Source organism: Excalfactoria chinensis, chromosome 16 (genome assembly GCF_039878825.1).
Source record: "Excalfactoria chinensis isolate bCotChi1 chromosome 16, bCotChi1.hap2, whole genome shotgun sequence".
In the NCBI taxonomy this organism is placed as follows: domain Eukaryota; kingdom Metazoa; phylum Chordata; class Aves; order Galliformes; family Phasianidae; genus Excalfactoria; species Excalfactoria chinensis.
Window position 1 is genome coordinate 1,322,775 of NC_092840.1, and position 13,448 is coordinate 1,336,222.

General features: G+C 42.8%; 1 protein-coding gene across 3 annotated transcripts in view; it reads left to right on the forward strand.

Moving 5' to 3' along the window:
- FBXW8 (F-box and WD repeat domain containing 8) overlaps window positions 1-13,448 on the forward strand; it is a 47,356-nt gene that overhangs the window by 14,552 nt on the left and 19,356 nt on the right. For all 3 annotated transcript variants that reach the window (XM_072350734.1, XM_072350736.1, XM_072350735.1), the window contains one exon: window positions 9,149-9,306. In XM_072350734.1, the coding sequence (XP_072206835.1) occupies window positions 9,149-9,306 (158 nt within the window). The remainder of the gene's footprint in view (window positions 1-9,148; window positions 9,307-13,448) is intronic.

Here is a 13,448-nt window from a genome sequence, read left to right on the forward strand (position 1 = left end):
TGGAGCAAGCCTGGGAAAAATGGTATTTGATCTGAACCTGTGTTTTAATAGCCCTGATCTTTCATGCTTCATTATAGTGCTTCAAACTCTGCAGGAAAGCGGAATGATGCAGCTTTATTTTAGTTGCTGCAGAGTTGTTTTAATCTTTCAAAAAGGGAATTTGTACAGGTTGTGGACAGAGTGATTTATAACACCGGCTGTGAGCGTAACCCATAGAGACATAGCTTGCCTGAACTGGTCCCTGAGTGGATCTCTTTAATAATCTCTTGCAAAGAAGCAAAGATGGGCTAGACAGGGTTGGCTCTCCCTTAGAGAAATGTGCCTGTTTTCTTGCACTCTCCTGTATTTTCTCCGTGCTGCTGCCAAAGCTCAAGCCAGAAGATGGCAGAATATCAAGGATTGATTAAGTGCAACCTGAGCTGTGAGTTGAAGGTGGCTGTGAACAGCTCTTCTTTCTCAGAGAGCCTTGCATTTACTGGCTGACATCAGATAATTCAATCTGGCCTGCATGCAGAGCATCTTGTGTTTATCATTAAATTTTTATCCCAGCGGTTACGATGCTTGTTTTCTGGGTCAGACCTCGAATCCCTTTTCATTTGAGACAGCGGTGTTTGTGGTTACCTCACTCCCAATCAATGTTGTATTTGCCAGCCTTTCTACAGTTACATGTCTCAGAGGATCTTCTTTAAAGATATTGTCTTCCCCCCCCCCACCCCCCCCCAAATCCATATTCAATTCAAATGTAGTTTCTTCTTTAAGTCAGAGTTTACTTAAAGCAATTATATGCCTGCTTACTCAGCTCATATAAATTACTACCACTGCTTAGTTTCAGTGTACTTAATGCTGTTGTGTGCTTGGTCTCAGTACAGAATGCCTGCATTTGTTCACCTTCCATTAATAAAACCTTAATCAAATCAGAGTTCTTTAAGCAGGAACATGTTCAAACAGTGAAATTGGTGGTACTTCTTCCTCTCCGTAGTGCTGACAGACACACTGTGATGGCTGTTTGTAGTCAGAGCTTAGGTCCTCCTTGAGATACAGATCTTGGAGCGTGAATCTGGCCAGCACTTGTTGAGCTGCTGTGTCAGTACATGGTGGATCTCGTGGTGAAGCATGTCAGAGGTGAGCTGTGGGCTGTCTTTATGTATGGCTCTCTAACGTCCTCACCTATGGGTGTCCCAGTGCTGTGCAGTAAGTTGCACTGTGTATACCCGAGCCAAGTCCACATCAGTCCACATCATGGCTTTTGTTTTATTGTGCACTCTGTTAACTTTGATGTTTGCAGAGAGGGTGATTTGGCTTTACTGCTGCAGTTTGTGGCTCTGAAAGCTTTCCAAGTGAAAGCAACAGCAGTGATCCGTAGTAAGACTGCTATTCCAAAGGCACAGAAATATGACAGTATCGAATGCTTTTTCTTTCCTCAGTTTTCTTTGACCAAAGTGTGGTTGACTGTTAGTTAAGAGTTTTCATAGGTAGAGATCTAAGGGTGTGCCTGCACTATTCCGGAGACCTATTTAGCAGATGCTGCATGGAGCCTCTGCAGCTCGCAGTGGCAGACTGGGAGTCACCTCTGCCTTCTTCTCTTCATCTTTTAACCTCAGAGGGTTTCCACTTTCTCCTATGTGTGTATTGCCTCCTTCCTCTATACCTTTTCTAGCATTATTTATTTTCAGTTAAGAGCTTCTGAGATTCATCTACTCCGCTTGCCTCAGTAATTCTGCAAGTTAACATGTCCCCTTTCAGGGTGTTGCCCACCTGACACATGGTACTTCTCCTTTATTTGAGCAGTGATGCTTAATAACGGCAATAAGAAGCAAAAGAAGAATAACTGTTTTCAGAGGTGACAATGCATTTTGATTCTGTCATACGAGAAGCTAAATGCACCAAAAGGACTTCCATACAGCAGTCTCCATTCTGGAGGAGTCTTATGGGAACTGTGGTTTAAACACTGCAGCATCTTCCAACAAGGTGGACGTTTTGGTTTAAGTCACTATGAGCAAAATACAGGCAGGAAAGTACTTCCTGCTCTGTAATGACTTTCTTTATTCTGTAAGATCATCTCCCAGGCTGCTTTCGCTTGCTCAAAGGTGACCTGCAAATGGCTAGTTAAAGAATGGGCTTGCCACCCTTTTTAGCTTCATAATGATGTGTAAAAGTAGCCTGAAAGGCTTGAAAATACTTTTCTGCACTTCGAAAAACTTCATGTCAACTCTGGTCTCATTTGTTTTTTTCTTGCTGTCGGGCTTGTGGGCTATTCTCTAGGAATTTATTAGCTCTTGCATCTTAATTCCGTGTGCAGACCTGGGGAAACCAAAATGTTAATTAGTAATGAACATGAATAAAAGTTAACAAACCAGCATCTTAAGCAGCCTGGATAAACTTCCTTCCTTATTTAATTGCTTAAATTTCACTTGGATAATGTCACAGCTTTGATAGGTTTCTTCCTCTGCTCCTGGTGATGGGGAGCCTGGACATCAAACAGAGCAGTTAGGAGGGATGTAAGAAAAAACTTGCCTTTTTCCTTCAACTTTCCCCAACCCTCTTGTGTCCTCTTCACTCATTCCCTTATTGTTAAGAAGTAATAGGTGTCAGGCCTTCTGTTTTTTTCATGTGAGTCACCTTTAGGAGGGTTGAAAACAGGATGACATCATGAGTTCAGAGGGGTCAGATGACAAACCACAGGAGTTAGGTAAGGTTGTGTTAAGTGACAGGCACATTGGCTTCTCTGTCATCTTGTGGGGAAAAAGAGCCTTTCAGGTGAAACTAATAGTGGAAGCCTGATACTGACTCCTTGTGACAGCTCCCTTGCCAGTCTGTCCCACCATTAAGCTATTGGTTTACCTGCAGGTTTTATTGATTGCCAAGGAATGCCGTGCTGCAAAGATCTGCTGTGCATGTGGTGATGCTCAGTGTTCTGTACTCACAGCAGTTCTGTTCAAGCTTGTAGAACCTGATTTTCTGCTGAGACCACCCTCCTTTTTCATCAGTTTCTCGAATGTTTCATTTTTACAGTTTTTGTGTCTATCCAGCCTCTGTTGCCATCACTGCCTAAAAGTTCAAGCAATACTTTTCCTCCCTGCTGTTTGCGGTGTGCTGCAGTTTGCATCCCTTCTGATATACAGAGATCAATTTATATCATCTTCAAATGATGTTTTCTCTCCTCTGTCTGAAACTGGAGACGTTCTATTTGTTGAACTACACGGTTGTATTTTATCAAATAATATGGCTGATGTGCCAGATCCTTCCCAAATTACATCATAATTTCTCTTGAATTCTGTTGAAATAATGTATTTTTCCCCTCTTGTGGCAGCAGCTGTAGGCAGTGTACACAGTAACGTGTGTCCTTGGTCAGAGCAGCTGGCTTTGTTAATGGACGTGGGCTGATGCAAGCTACTGGAACCTTGATCTTAATGATGGGAGAGCCTTGGCCTTAAACAAAAAGATAACTGGAGACAGTTTGGCTTTCTCTAGCTTCTTTTTAAAGCGTTCATTAAAATGTTTTGCCTGCCGTATAACCCTTTGGCTTGATTCTGTTCCCTTGGTATATCTGCATGCACTTAAAATTAATAAGAAAGTGAGGTGTGCAGAAGTATTTAGGATGCTGAAATGTTAATTTTGTAACAGATAACAGAAAAATTGCTATCTCGAATTGCAGCTTAACCCACTTCCTAAAGCTATGATTTCCTAAACAAGGCCATAAGAAGGAAGGTACAAGCTCTTTCCCAGCTTAGTTTCTCTAAGTGTGGTCCACAGATGCATGTGGGTTGATGAACTGGAAAGTCAGGTTCCCAGTAGGAGATTTTGGGAACTGATCATAGGATGCCCAGAATGTATTTCCCACAGGTTAAGTCTGAAAGTGTTTTGAGATCATTCTTGGTTCAAGTTTTACTCATTTTTTTCCAAAGCCAGCAAATAATATTTGGGTGGTGTCACATACGTTACCTTTATACTGCATGTTCTTCTGCCAGCGTTGTGGTGGTTTCAGGTGCTCGTTATAGTTTACCTCCATCTGTTTTCTTCTTGCATCTTCTGGTGTAGCTTTCTGCCACTTCATGTAGTAGCAGAAAAGAATTTTCTATTCCATTCGTGTTTCATTTTTGTCATCATCTTATATTTATATTCCTTTCAAAGGAGCTCTCTTTACTACATCACTGTATTCCTTAACTGCTACCAGACTCTTTTTCCTGCATTCTTCTCTCAAGAAATCCCTTAGCCAAGCTCTCTGCTGGTTTTTATGTAGTGATGAAATCAATATCTGTAAATAATTGTAAATGAGAACATATGAAGGCTGAGGAGCTTCTGCCTCTTCTGAGTTGTCTGTCCTCCCCCCTCTGTTCAGGGAAGAGCTGTGGGCCTTAACGTTGAGTATAAAGATGTTAGTAGAATCGCTTTAATAATTTCAGTGTGTTGTAGCTGAGGTATCTTCCAGTTTCCAACATATTTGATGAAGAGGCTTTTGCAGTTGAAGGTTGTGAAGGATTACATTCTTACGTGAGCTGTGTAGAGAAGATGAAGCTTAAGGAGCAATTGGAACCCATTAACAAAAGCATTTGGACTTGGGTTCACATGCTTCATTGAACCTTACTGAGCTTACTGAGGGGATCTGGGTATGTACTTTAATTAACCACGTGAAGATTAGTTGCTTTGGTGGAATAAGGGGGAAAGGTCTGAGGTGCTTGTTGCAGCAAGACAAGGCAAAATACTCATTATTTTACTTGCCTATCAACAGGCATCCGTTCAAACAGAGCTATAGATGGAGAGTGTTACTTGAGCAAAATTCCTACTGACTTCAATAAAATGCACTGACACTGTAAGGACTTCATAATAAGATCTTTTGAGTATTAACAGATGGTCACCGACTGCCTGAAACAAAGTTGTTGGATTTTTGTTTTGTTTTGTTTAGTTGATCACCGCAGGTATCTGGAAACTGAACAGACTTTGCCTTCTGGAAATCAAACCTGACTGTGAAACAAAGGTTTTTCATTCCTTTTTTTTAAAAAAATTTTCTTGCTACAAATCCTTTAGAGAAAATATGAAAAACAGCAACTGATTTGTGAAGTGTCTTATTAGAAGTCTTTGGTGTTCAGACCGACTCAGTGCGGTGGGACTTGCCCTGGAGTGGTATGCTGCAGGCAGCCTACAAAACAGGCCCTCACCACTGTCCTGTTCCAGCAGAGCCCCAGTGGCAGTCTGGATGACCCATCCACTTCAGTGCAGTTGTGCAGTGCCAGCAGTAAGTAGGCCATGAAGGAAAGTGGCCTGTCTCTGTTGCTGCCATGGACTGAATGAGGAGAGTATCTACTGTTTTGAAAATGTTCCTGTTAACAGTTTTTCTTTTGTGTATTTGTCAGTTTATATATTAGTTGCAGTTGTACTTTGCACAAACACTAATTAGACAGCCATCAACACTCAGGGCCAAAGGCTTACTAACAATGCAACTGTGATAGCAGTGTCTTAATTGGTTGAGTATAATTGTCATTAGGCAACGATAAAGACATCTGGGGCTCTGGAGGGAGATCAGCACCCCCTCCTCCTCTTCCCCAAATTTGTTCTGGCTATTGCTATCCAACACAGTTGAGCTTTTTCAGATGAGACCCTGTGTTTTGACCAGTTTCCTGATGTTTTTCTCCTTGTGAAATCGACTGCCTCTTCAGCACCACTTCATTAGAGCGGTGCCCAGCCTCCAGCTTTGCCTCCTCCCACATGTGCTCAGCCCTTCACCACCTGCTTCCCAGCCATCGTGGGACAGCAACAGCTTTTAGCCCCCGTCTCCTTCGCCTTCGCTCTTCTGCTTTCACTTATGTGAGAGGGTATGAGGAAGCTGTTCATCTCATTATGACATTACTGCCAGTAAAAGTAGTTGAAATGCTTTTGATTAGTGAGCAGACATTTTTATTATACCGTGTAGATACCATATGAATTTAATTTTTTCAATTTCTTAGTACCATGTGCAATCCAGCTATTGTTCCATGTCACCAAGTTTATTTTATTCATCTGCAAAGCTGAACTTGAATCTGCAGGCTCGCTTTTATGGTCGTGCAGTTATCTGACTAAGATAACAGTACTGGATTGCTGGGGAGAAGAGAAAATAGCTAGAGAAATACAGCTCATCCTCCTGCTGCTACTTCTCACACATGTATTCTGAGACTTTTAGAAATGTGAGAACCACAGCAAAGTGAAATGCAGGTCCACGGGAGAAGCTGAGTTACTTGCATGGGGAGTCTTGGGAACATGAATACATGATGTTATTTATATTAGAATAAGTGGGTTTTGTTGATGGTTTGTTCTCTCCAGCAACTTTTCATAGATGTTGCAGCAAAAAAAAAGTCGGTGACTCATTGAGCTTGGAGCACTCTGCCTGTCCTGTAACAGAAGACTGAAATCAGGGAATCTCTCATTTGGTAGCTAGTAATACAAGGGACATTCTCATGGCAAAAAAAAAGATTGTTGTGGCAGGAAATGAATAGAAATACAGAAATGATGTAGGAATAGTTTCTGTGCAGTGCAGCGTTTTCTTCTCCCCGGCCATCTATGTTGATATGGCAGATTTGCCAATTATCTGCAATAAAGCAGCCTTTTTATTTTTTTACAGCAAGGCATTGCTTTAATAGTTTAAAAGCCTTTTGTTGTGGTTACAAATTGAAAGTGTGTTGCTCTTTACAACAGCATTAAAAGCAGGGAGTTGAATCATTAAATTTTTTAGTTCTGAATTGGATTCATCTGTATTTGAAACTCTTCCAGTTCTGTTCTGGTACAAACCCAGTGGTGCTGGAAACAGGCATGTGGCAGTGCTGGCCAGCGGAGTGAGAGATGGTGTATGTCTCCCATTTCCCCATTGTGATTCCATGCCCAAACCTAGACCTCTGCTTGGGTTTCCAGTGCGATCTTGGAACATCTCTGCAAATCCATTAGGTTTGCTGCCTGGGATGGAGATGCTGTCGTGGTGAGCTGGGAAGGATGTGAGTGAAATGGGATGGGAGGGGAAAGGCAGAAAGCTGCCTTACTGCCCTCCTCTCTGCTCTTCCTGATGGACCTTGTCTCAGCTTGCACTGCGCTTCTGGGATGTCTGGACAACAACACACAAAGGCTGAGTCTGGTTCTCCTGGCATACGAAACCTCCGTTCTGATGGACTCAGTAGGCCAGTTTGATGGTTGGATTTGATGATCTGGAAAGTCTTCTCCAACCTAGATGGTTCTGTGATTCTTTGTCATCATTTGTGTACCCCGGTGGCGCAGCGGTAGAATTCCTGTTTGCAACACCAGGGGGCCCGGGTTCGAATCCCCCCTGTGGAGCAGGGGGTAGAAGTGCCGCTCTGCTACACAGAGGGCTCGAATCCCGGGAGTTGGACTCGATGATCTCTAAGGTCCCTTCCAACTCGCACGATACTATGATACTATGATAACAGATAAGAAATGGGTGTTATGACTGCAGTCTTCTTACATATTATTCTGTAATATCTGAGTAAACTCATTAGGGCATACCTGAGGCATACCTGAAAAGCTCTTCTGTCAACAAGCCCTTGCTGAGGGTGGGAGAGCAGCACATCTTTGTGATGTCAAAGTGAAAACTCTTTAGTCTCAGTCGCTGGTGAGGGAGGGAGTGGGGACTGCAACAGATAGATGTGATTACCTGTGCCAAGTACAGTTTTTGTTGTGTTTTATCCCCAAAGTTTGAAATTTATCTGAAATAAAAGCTTTTCAGCATTGCAAGCTGAAGCTATTTCCTGTAGACAAACCTGGACAGCTTTTTTAGTCCAAATTTAAACTTTTTGCTTTCCTATGTGGAAGCTTCTCTCTTGAACTATTATTTTTAAGAGGTGCTGTTGTAAATTGGAAAGAAAGGCGAGGTTTATAGGGGGACTGGGACTTTATCTGCAGGAGGCAGATGAAGAAGTGCCATCTCAACCAGTTCTCTCATTTTTTTCTATCTAGTGGTGTGAAGCACTGAAAGGGAAGTCAGCCCTGGTGTATGGCACTGGGTGACCTGCCCAGCATTGTCTGAACCTTTGTTAAGCACCTTCCTTCACCTCCTTTGTTTACACATACTTTCTTATTGTCATCATAAATATGGGATGTTTCTGCCCTGTAGACCTCTCGGGCTAAAAGAGTCGCTGTTGAAATGTTTTTCCCTCCAAAAGCAGAATAGAATAAAGCTGACAGAATCTGTGTCTCAGATATGGCAGAGAAACACAGCTGAGATTAACTGTTGTGGTAGTTATGTTGAAACTTACTTGTAAGTCACTGTCGATCTCCAAATAGCCTGTATTTTTTGGTCAGTCATATGGGGAGTTTCTTTTCTATCTTTCCTGCAAGATGCTGGAGTGATTTATTTATTTTTCAATTAACAGTCCGTTGTGGCACAGCAGAGGTGGCACAAGACAGTTCTTGTGTTGCTGTGTTACAGCCTTTATTGCATTAGATGTATTCAGTGTAGTTTGAGAAGCCGATTTCTATTGTTTTTATTTTCTCTTTAGCAAACTGTAGTGTGTCTGGTGTTATCAAAACACCAGAAAAAACTATAGTGTAAGAGAGTCTGCTGTGTAGAAGGAAGCGCTGCTCTAATTCTAAAGACAGTGCTTAATCCTGGGAATAAATTAATTAGTCTTCCGAGATGCAGGCAACTCTGATGTGTTGATGAGGCATTAGGAAGCTTATTTCTCTGAAGGGTGGCAGGTTGGATGGATGGATGCGTGTGAATGCTTGTATGTATGTACATAAATACTCTGATTAAACAGCCTTTCTCTGGCACGACCACAACTGCACCTTTTTAAAGACCAGAAGGAAACAGATTGAAGTTTTGCTGTGATATAAGTGACGCTCATTACTGATTAACTGTTTGGATTTTTTTTTTTCCTGGAGCCCTGCTTCCCTTGCATCTGATCTGTAAAGCTAGTCCCAGTAGTTGGTCACCCATGGTAGCTCAGTGGTGTCCCCAGAGCCCCAACTTGCCTGTGTTAGTAGGCTTGCTGCTGCATTCAGTAAATGGGAATAAAATGAACAAAGTTGGTGGGATTGCAGACATAAGGAGAATCCGTACTAGGGACTGTAAATGGCATTGAGCTTTCAGACCCTTCTTGTTCTTCCTCTTTTCCTTTGCAGTTACCTCTTTTCAGATGTTTTTGGAATGAATAAAAGCTTTCTTTTCCAGATACACATCGGGGGAAGTGAGGTTGTGGGACACGCGCACCTGGGACTACACAGCCCCCATCCTGGAGCCAGTGCACGGTCCTGGTGATGCTGGACCTCAGCCACATGTCTCCTTTGTGAGGATAAACAGCTCTCTGGCTGTAGCAGCTTATGAGGACGGTAAGTAACCACAACTCTCCTCCCTATTTAGGGGAGGAAAAAAGGAAAAAGCTTTATAAAAATGAAGCAGCTGTGCTCAGCTTTTTGTGTGCCCGTAATCCTGTATATACACACATGCACACTCTTGCTTTTATGTGAGAAAGTTGGCCAATAACCCTAAATGCATTAGGAGGCATTGGAACATAGCACCCATTAAAACTGATGTTTAATTCCTGCTGGAACTGCTACACAAAGCTTGAGTGCCAGGCTGAAGTCCAGCCAAACTATCTTAAGCAAATAACTTGTTTTGCTATAAAAAATATTAAATATTCTTCCACCACCATTCTCCTCTGTCCAAAACTCCCTGAGGGTATTATGGCTTTGTTATGGGAGTAGTGGTAAACTTGCATGTCTGATTAGGCTGTGTCCTCTCTTGTGCATCCGTGTGCTACACAGGGAGCGTTGTCATAGCTGAAATATTGGTTTGCATTATTGAGTTTCATACTTCAAATATAGAGAAATAAGAACTGTGCCCTAATACTTAATGAAACTAATAAAATCCTGGTTGTATACATTGTTTTAAATGTACTTAAGTATGATGGCTATCAAGAGGCAGAAACCAACTACATGTCTACTGGACATGGGAACAGCAGTTAAAAAACCCACCTTTGAACAGTGCTTGATGCTTGGGGTCCTAAGTTGAAGAGCTCAGGCAGAACTCAGCTCCTGGGCAGCTTTCTTTAGATTGTGTGATTTGGTGCTTAAACTTCTCCTCAAGTGTGAATAAAGAGGATTTTTTTTGTCTGTTTCTTTTTAAGTTAGGAGTGCTATACGTGTATTATCTCTGATCCTGGCACTTTTTATGTGGAAACAAAGCCAGAGATGGGTAATCCAAACAAAATTGCTAATCCTTTTATTTTATAAGTAAATTATATGCTTTGTCTCTGAAAAGAAGTGTTTGAGATAATCAACATTTTTAGTGGTTTTTCTAGTCTGGATTGAGCTGTTTCCATTTTCCGTGGCTAAAAAATATTGATAGGCAACGTTTTATGACAGCAGTGAGTCTGGTATTACAAAACACGACTGTTATTTACTCAAGTCATAGGAAATTATTACAGTGATGGTTACAGTGATGTTGACTTTTTTGTCCAGTGTGCCAAACAGTGAATATAACGGAGGCTCTTTTGTTTGCTTTCTAGTCTCCCACTGACTAATCTAATAATCTTTCCAGGTTTTTTTCCTGTCAGATTCCTTGTTGTCGGCCCTGTGTGTGCTGTGACTGCAGTAGTTTGCATAAAGCTCGGCGTCGTATTCTTCTGGGTAGAAATTTTAATGGGCTCTGTGATATGGCAGTTACTCTGATTTGAGAACCCTGGTCAGAATAGATTAGTTTCTATGTGAACGGGGAATTATAAATACTGTTTTTAGAAATGTTTACCAACTCGAATCTGAAAGCACGTATTTACGGTTTGACAGAGAGAATTATTTTAAACTTGGAAGGAAAAGGGGGGGGGGGGGGGGAGGACGACTTTGAAGACAATGTGTTTGATTGTTCTTTGTTGTACTCTTCCAGCTCCCTTTTCTCTTTGTTTGTAAGTTTGACTAACAGAGAGAAACCATCTGCTAGTGTTGGAGGTACTGCTGTCAGGCAGAGAGTCTAGACTTCTCTGTTGAATCCCTGGCTAGCAGACTTGTGCAGATAACATCAGTTTCTCCCAGTTCAACAGAGCTCACGCAGCGATGTCCTTGGCACCTGATCACAGGGAAGAGCTAACAGGCAGATCCTGCTCGCACCATGTCTGCCTCGCAGCGCTGCTCTGCGCTTCAGCAGGAGCGAGCACTTCCCAAGGCATATGAGGTACAGCAAGGAAAGGTTGTCTTATTGGGATGCCTGCATCCAAAGTGAATTGTATCTCTGTGATGGCACTAAAGAAAAATTGAATTGCGGCTTTCAGTGAATGTTTCCGACAGTGTCAGCCTCTGTGGAACAAGATGCAAGGAGAGGGAAATGAGGAAAAAATGTACGGGGAGAAAATGAAGTTCCTTCTGCTCATGCCAGTGCTCAGTGGGGGCACTCCATGTACACCTGGGGCAATGGGACTTGGCAACTCGATCCACAGTTGTGATTTTTGAATTCCAACCCACTGGCCTCATATTTCTTCTGCCTTGTTTCCTATTGTCAGCACTGGCAGCCCTCCAGTTTGATTTTACCACTAATTGTGTTGCACGTTACCGAACTGAAATGAATCAAATCAAAATGCTTTTCCTGGAGCATTAGATAAAGCAGGCGAGGGTTCTGGGTAATGAGCAGATGCTGCTAATGCAGGGACAGTCGGGGCCTTGCCAGGACTCCATCTGCTCCATGCTTGCCTGCCTTTGGCTGCGAGCCACGGCTTTGGGAAGCAGTGGTCTACTTTAGCCATCAGCCCTCCACCCTCCAGAGTCTCATAGTTTGACTTGAGAACAATGTGCTGCAACAAGGGAAGCGGTTGGGTGGTGGTTTTCTTGGTTTTAAATGCAGTGCTTCATACTCGTATATCCATGACAGGGTGATGCAGTGCTGCTCCTGCTCACGGCAGCTCTTTAAGACCTATGGGTAGTAGTGGTGGCACTTCCCAAGTTGCACAACAGCACCTTGGAGCAGAGAAAAGTGTTTTCTGCAACAATTGGAAGTCTGCTCACTTCTCAGCAGCCTTCAGGAGGCGAATTTCGGCAGTGGGAGTCTGTTGTCTTGTCCATCCTGGTGCCCTTAGATCTGCTTGCAGGCATTGTCCCTTCTGTACCCTGCTTGTAGATACAGAAATGGAGTGTTGTGGTGGGAGTCTTCCCCCAAGCACCATGGAGTGCTAGGCAAAAGCTACAGCAAGAGGCAGGCTGCCTCAAATTAAGGAAAGTTTGGGGGTTGTTTTTTCTTTTGTTTTTGTTTGTTTTTCTTTAAACTGTTTGTAGCATGTAGCTATAGGTGTACATTTACATTTATTCATGAGTGATGTGTACAGATGTCTGTGGATGCATATGCCTGGGTTTGGCTCCATGGTCTGTGGTTTCACCTCCAGGCCAGGGATGTTTGCCTCCCAAGTTGCTGAGCTGGGAGTGGAGGAAGTGAAGGACAGACATACTTGTCCGTACCTGAAAATGACAAGGAACTAAAGCTTAGAGTAAAAAATACATGTAGCAACTATTTTTAAAAGTGAGAAGCAGCTGTTTAGTTCACCTTTGAGTTAGCTTAAATTGTGACAGGCCACCATCCTGCCACTTCCTACAGTCATCACGGAGCTCCTGGCCTTCCCCTGCAGCTGTGCTGGGAATGAGTGTGAAAGCTACAGGTCACGGCGTGGCCTAACACCTTGTACCTCTGTGGTTGTGCAGCCTTTTCCTTTTCAAGAGTGAGACTAGCGTATGGGAAAGAGGCACTGTATTTTGTGGCAGAAGTATTGGCTTTGTACTGAGGAGAAACCGTCTGTATATGAAAACAGAACAGCTGCTTTTGCAGGATGCCCTTGTGCTCCCAGGTATGAAGGGCTGTACTGGAGGCTGCCACTATTACTGAGGAACAGCTCCAGCCCTCCTTTGACAAATGGACTACAGTGTGTCAGCAGCGCGCTGTGAGAGGTTTAATAGACCCATAATTAAATGTGTTACCCAAATATCCTGCAACATAGAGTGAGTTGCAATAACTGGACCTTTCTCCAGACTGCGTTTCAGCAATATGTTGGGTAAGTTACAAGCCTACATTCTTTGTACAACCCGGGCTGAAGTGACAAACAGGAAGACCAGTAACATCGAGTGCCTGTAATTGCACCATTTTCAGTGGCCTCTTGCATTTAGCTCATTTCACTGAGCCAAGGCAAAATGTAAGCGAGCTCTGTAAAGTCCAAATTCCAGGAGTTATTGTTGGAGTTCAATTGGAATAAACACAGTTGCCATGCAGATTTCAGCCTGCTGTGAAAGTAATACATGTAACTTTGATTTAATGGCTTTCAGTTCTCAAAAGAAAAAAAGACACGCATGTGCTTGCAGCCTTAACTTCACCTTAGCAAAGATTTCTGCTGTAGAAATGAAGCACTAGTGAGTGCTAGAGACAGGAAGATAGACGGTATAAAGCAGTGATCTCATCTGCACTGGTAAATCTTAAGCCTAATTTTTTCCGTGTTGCCATACTG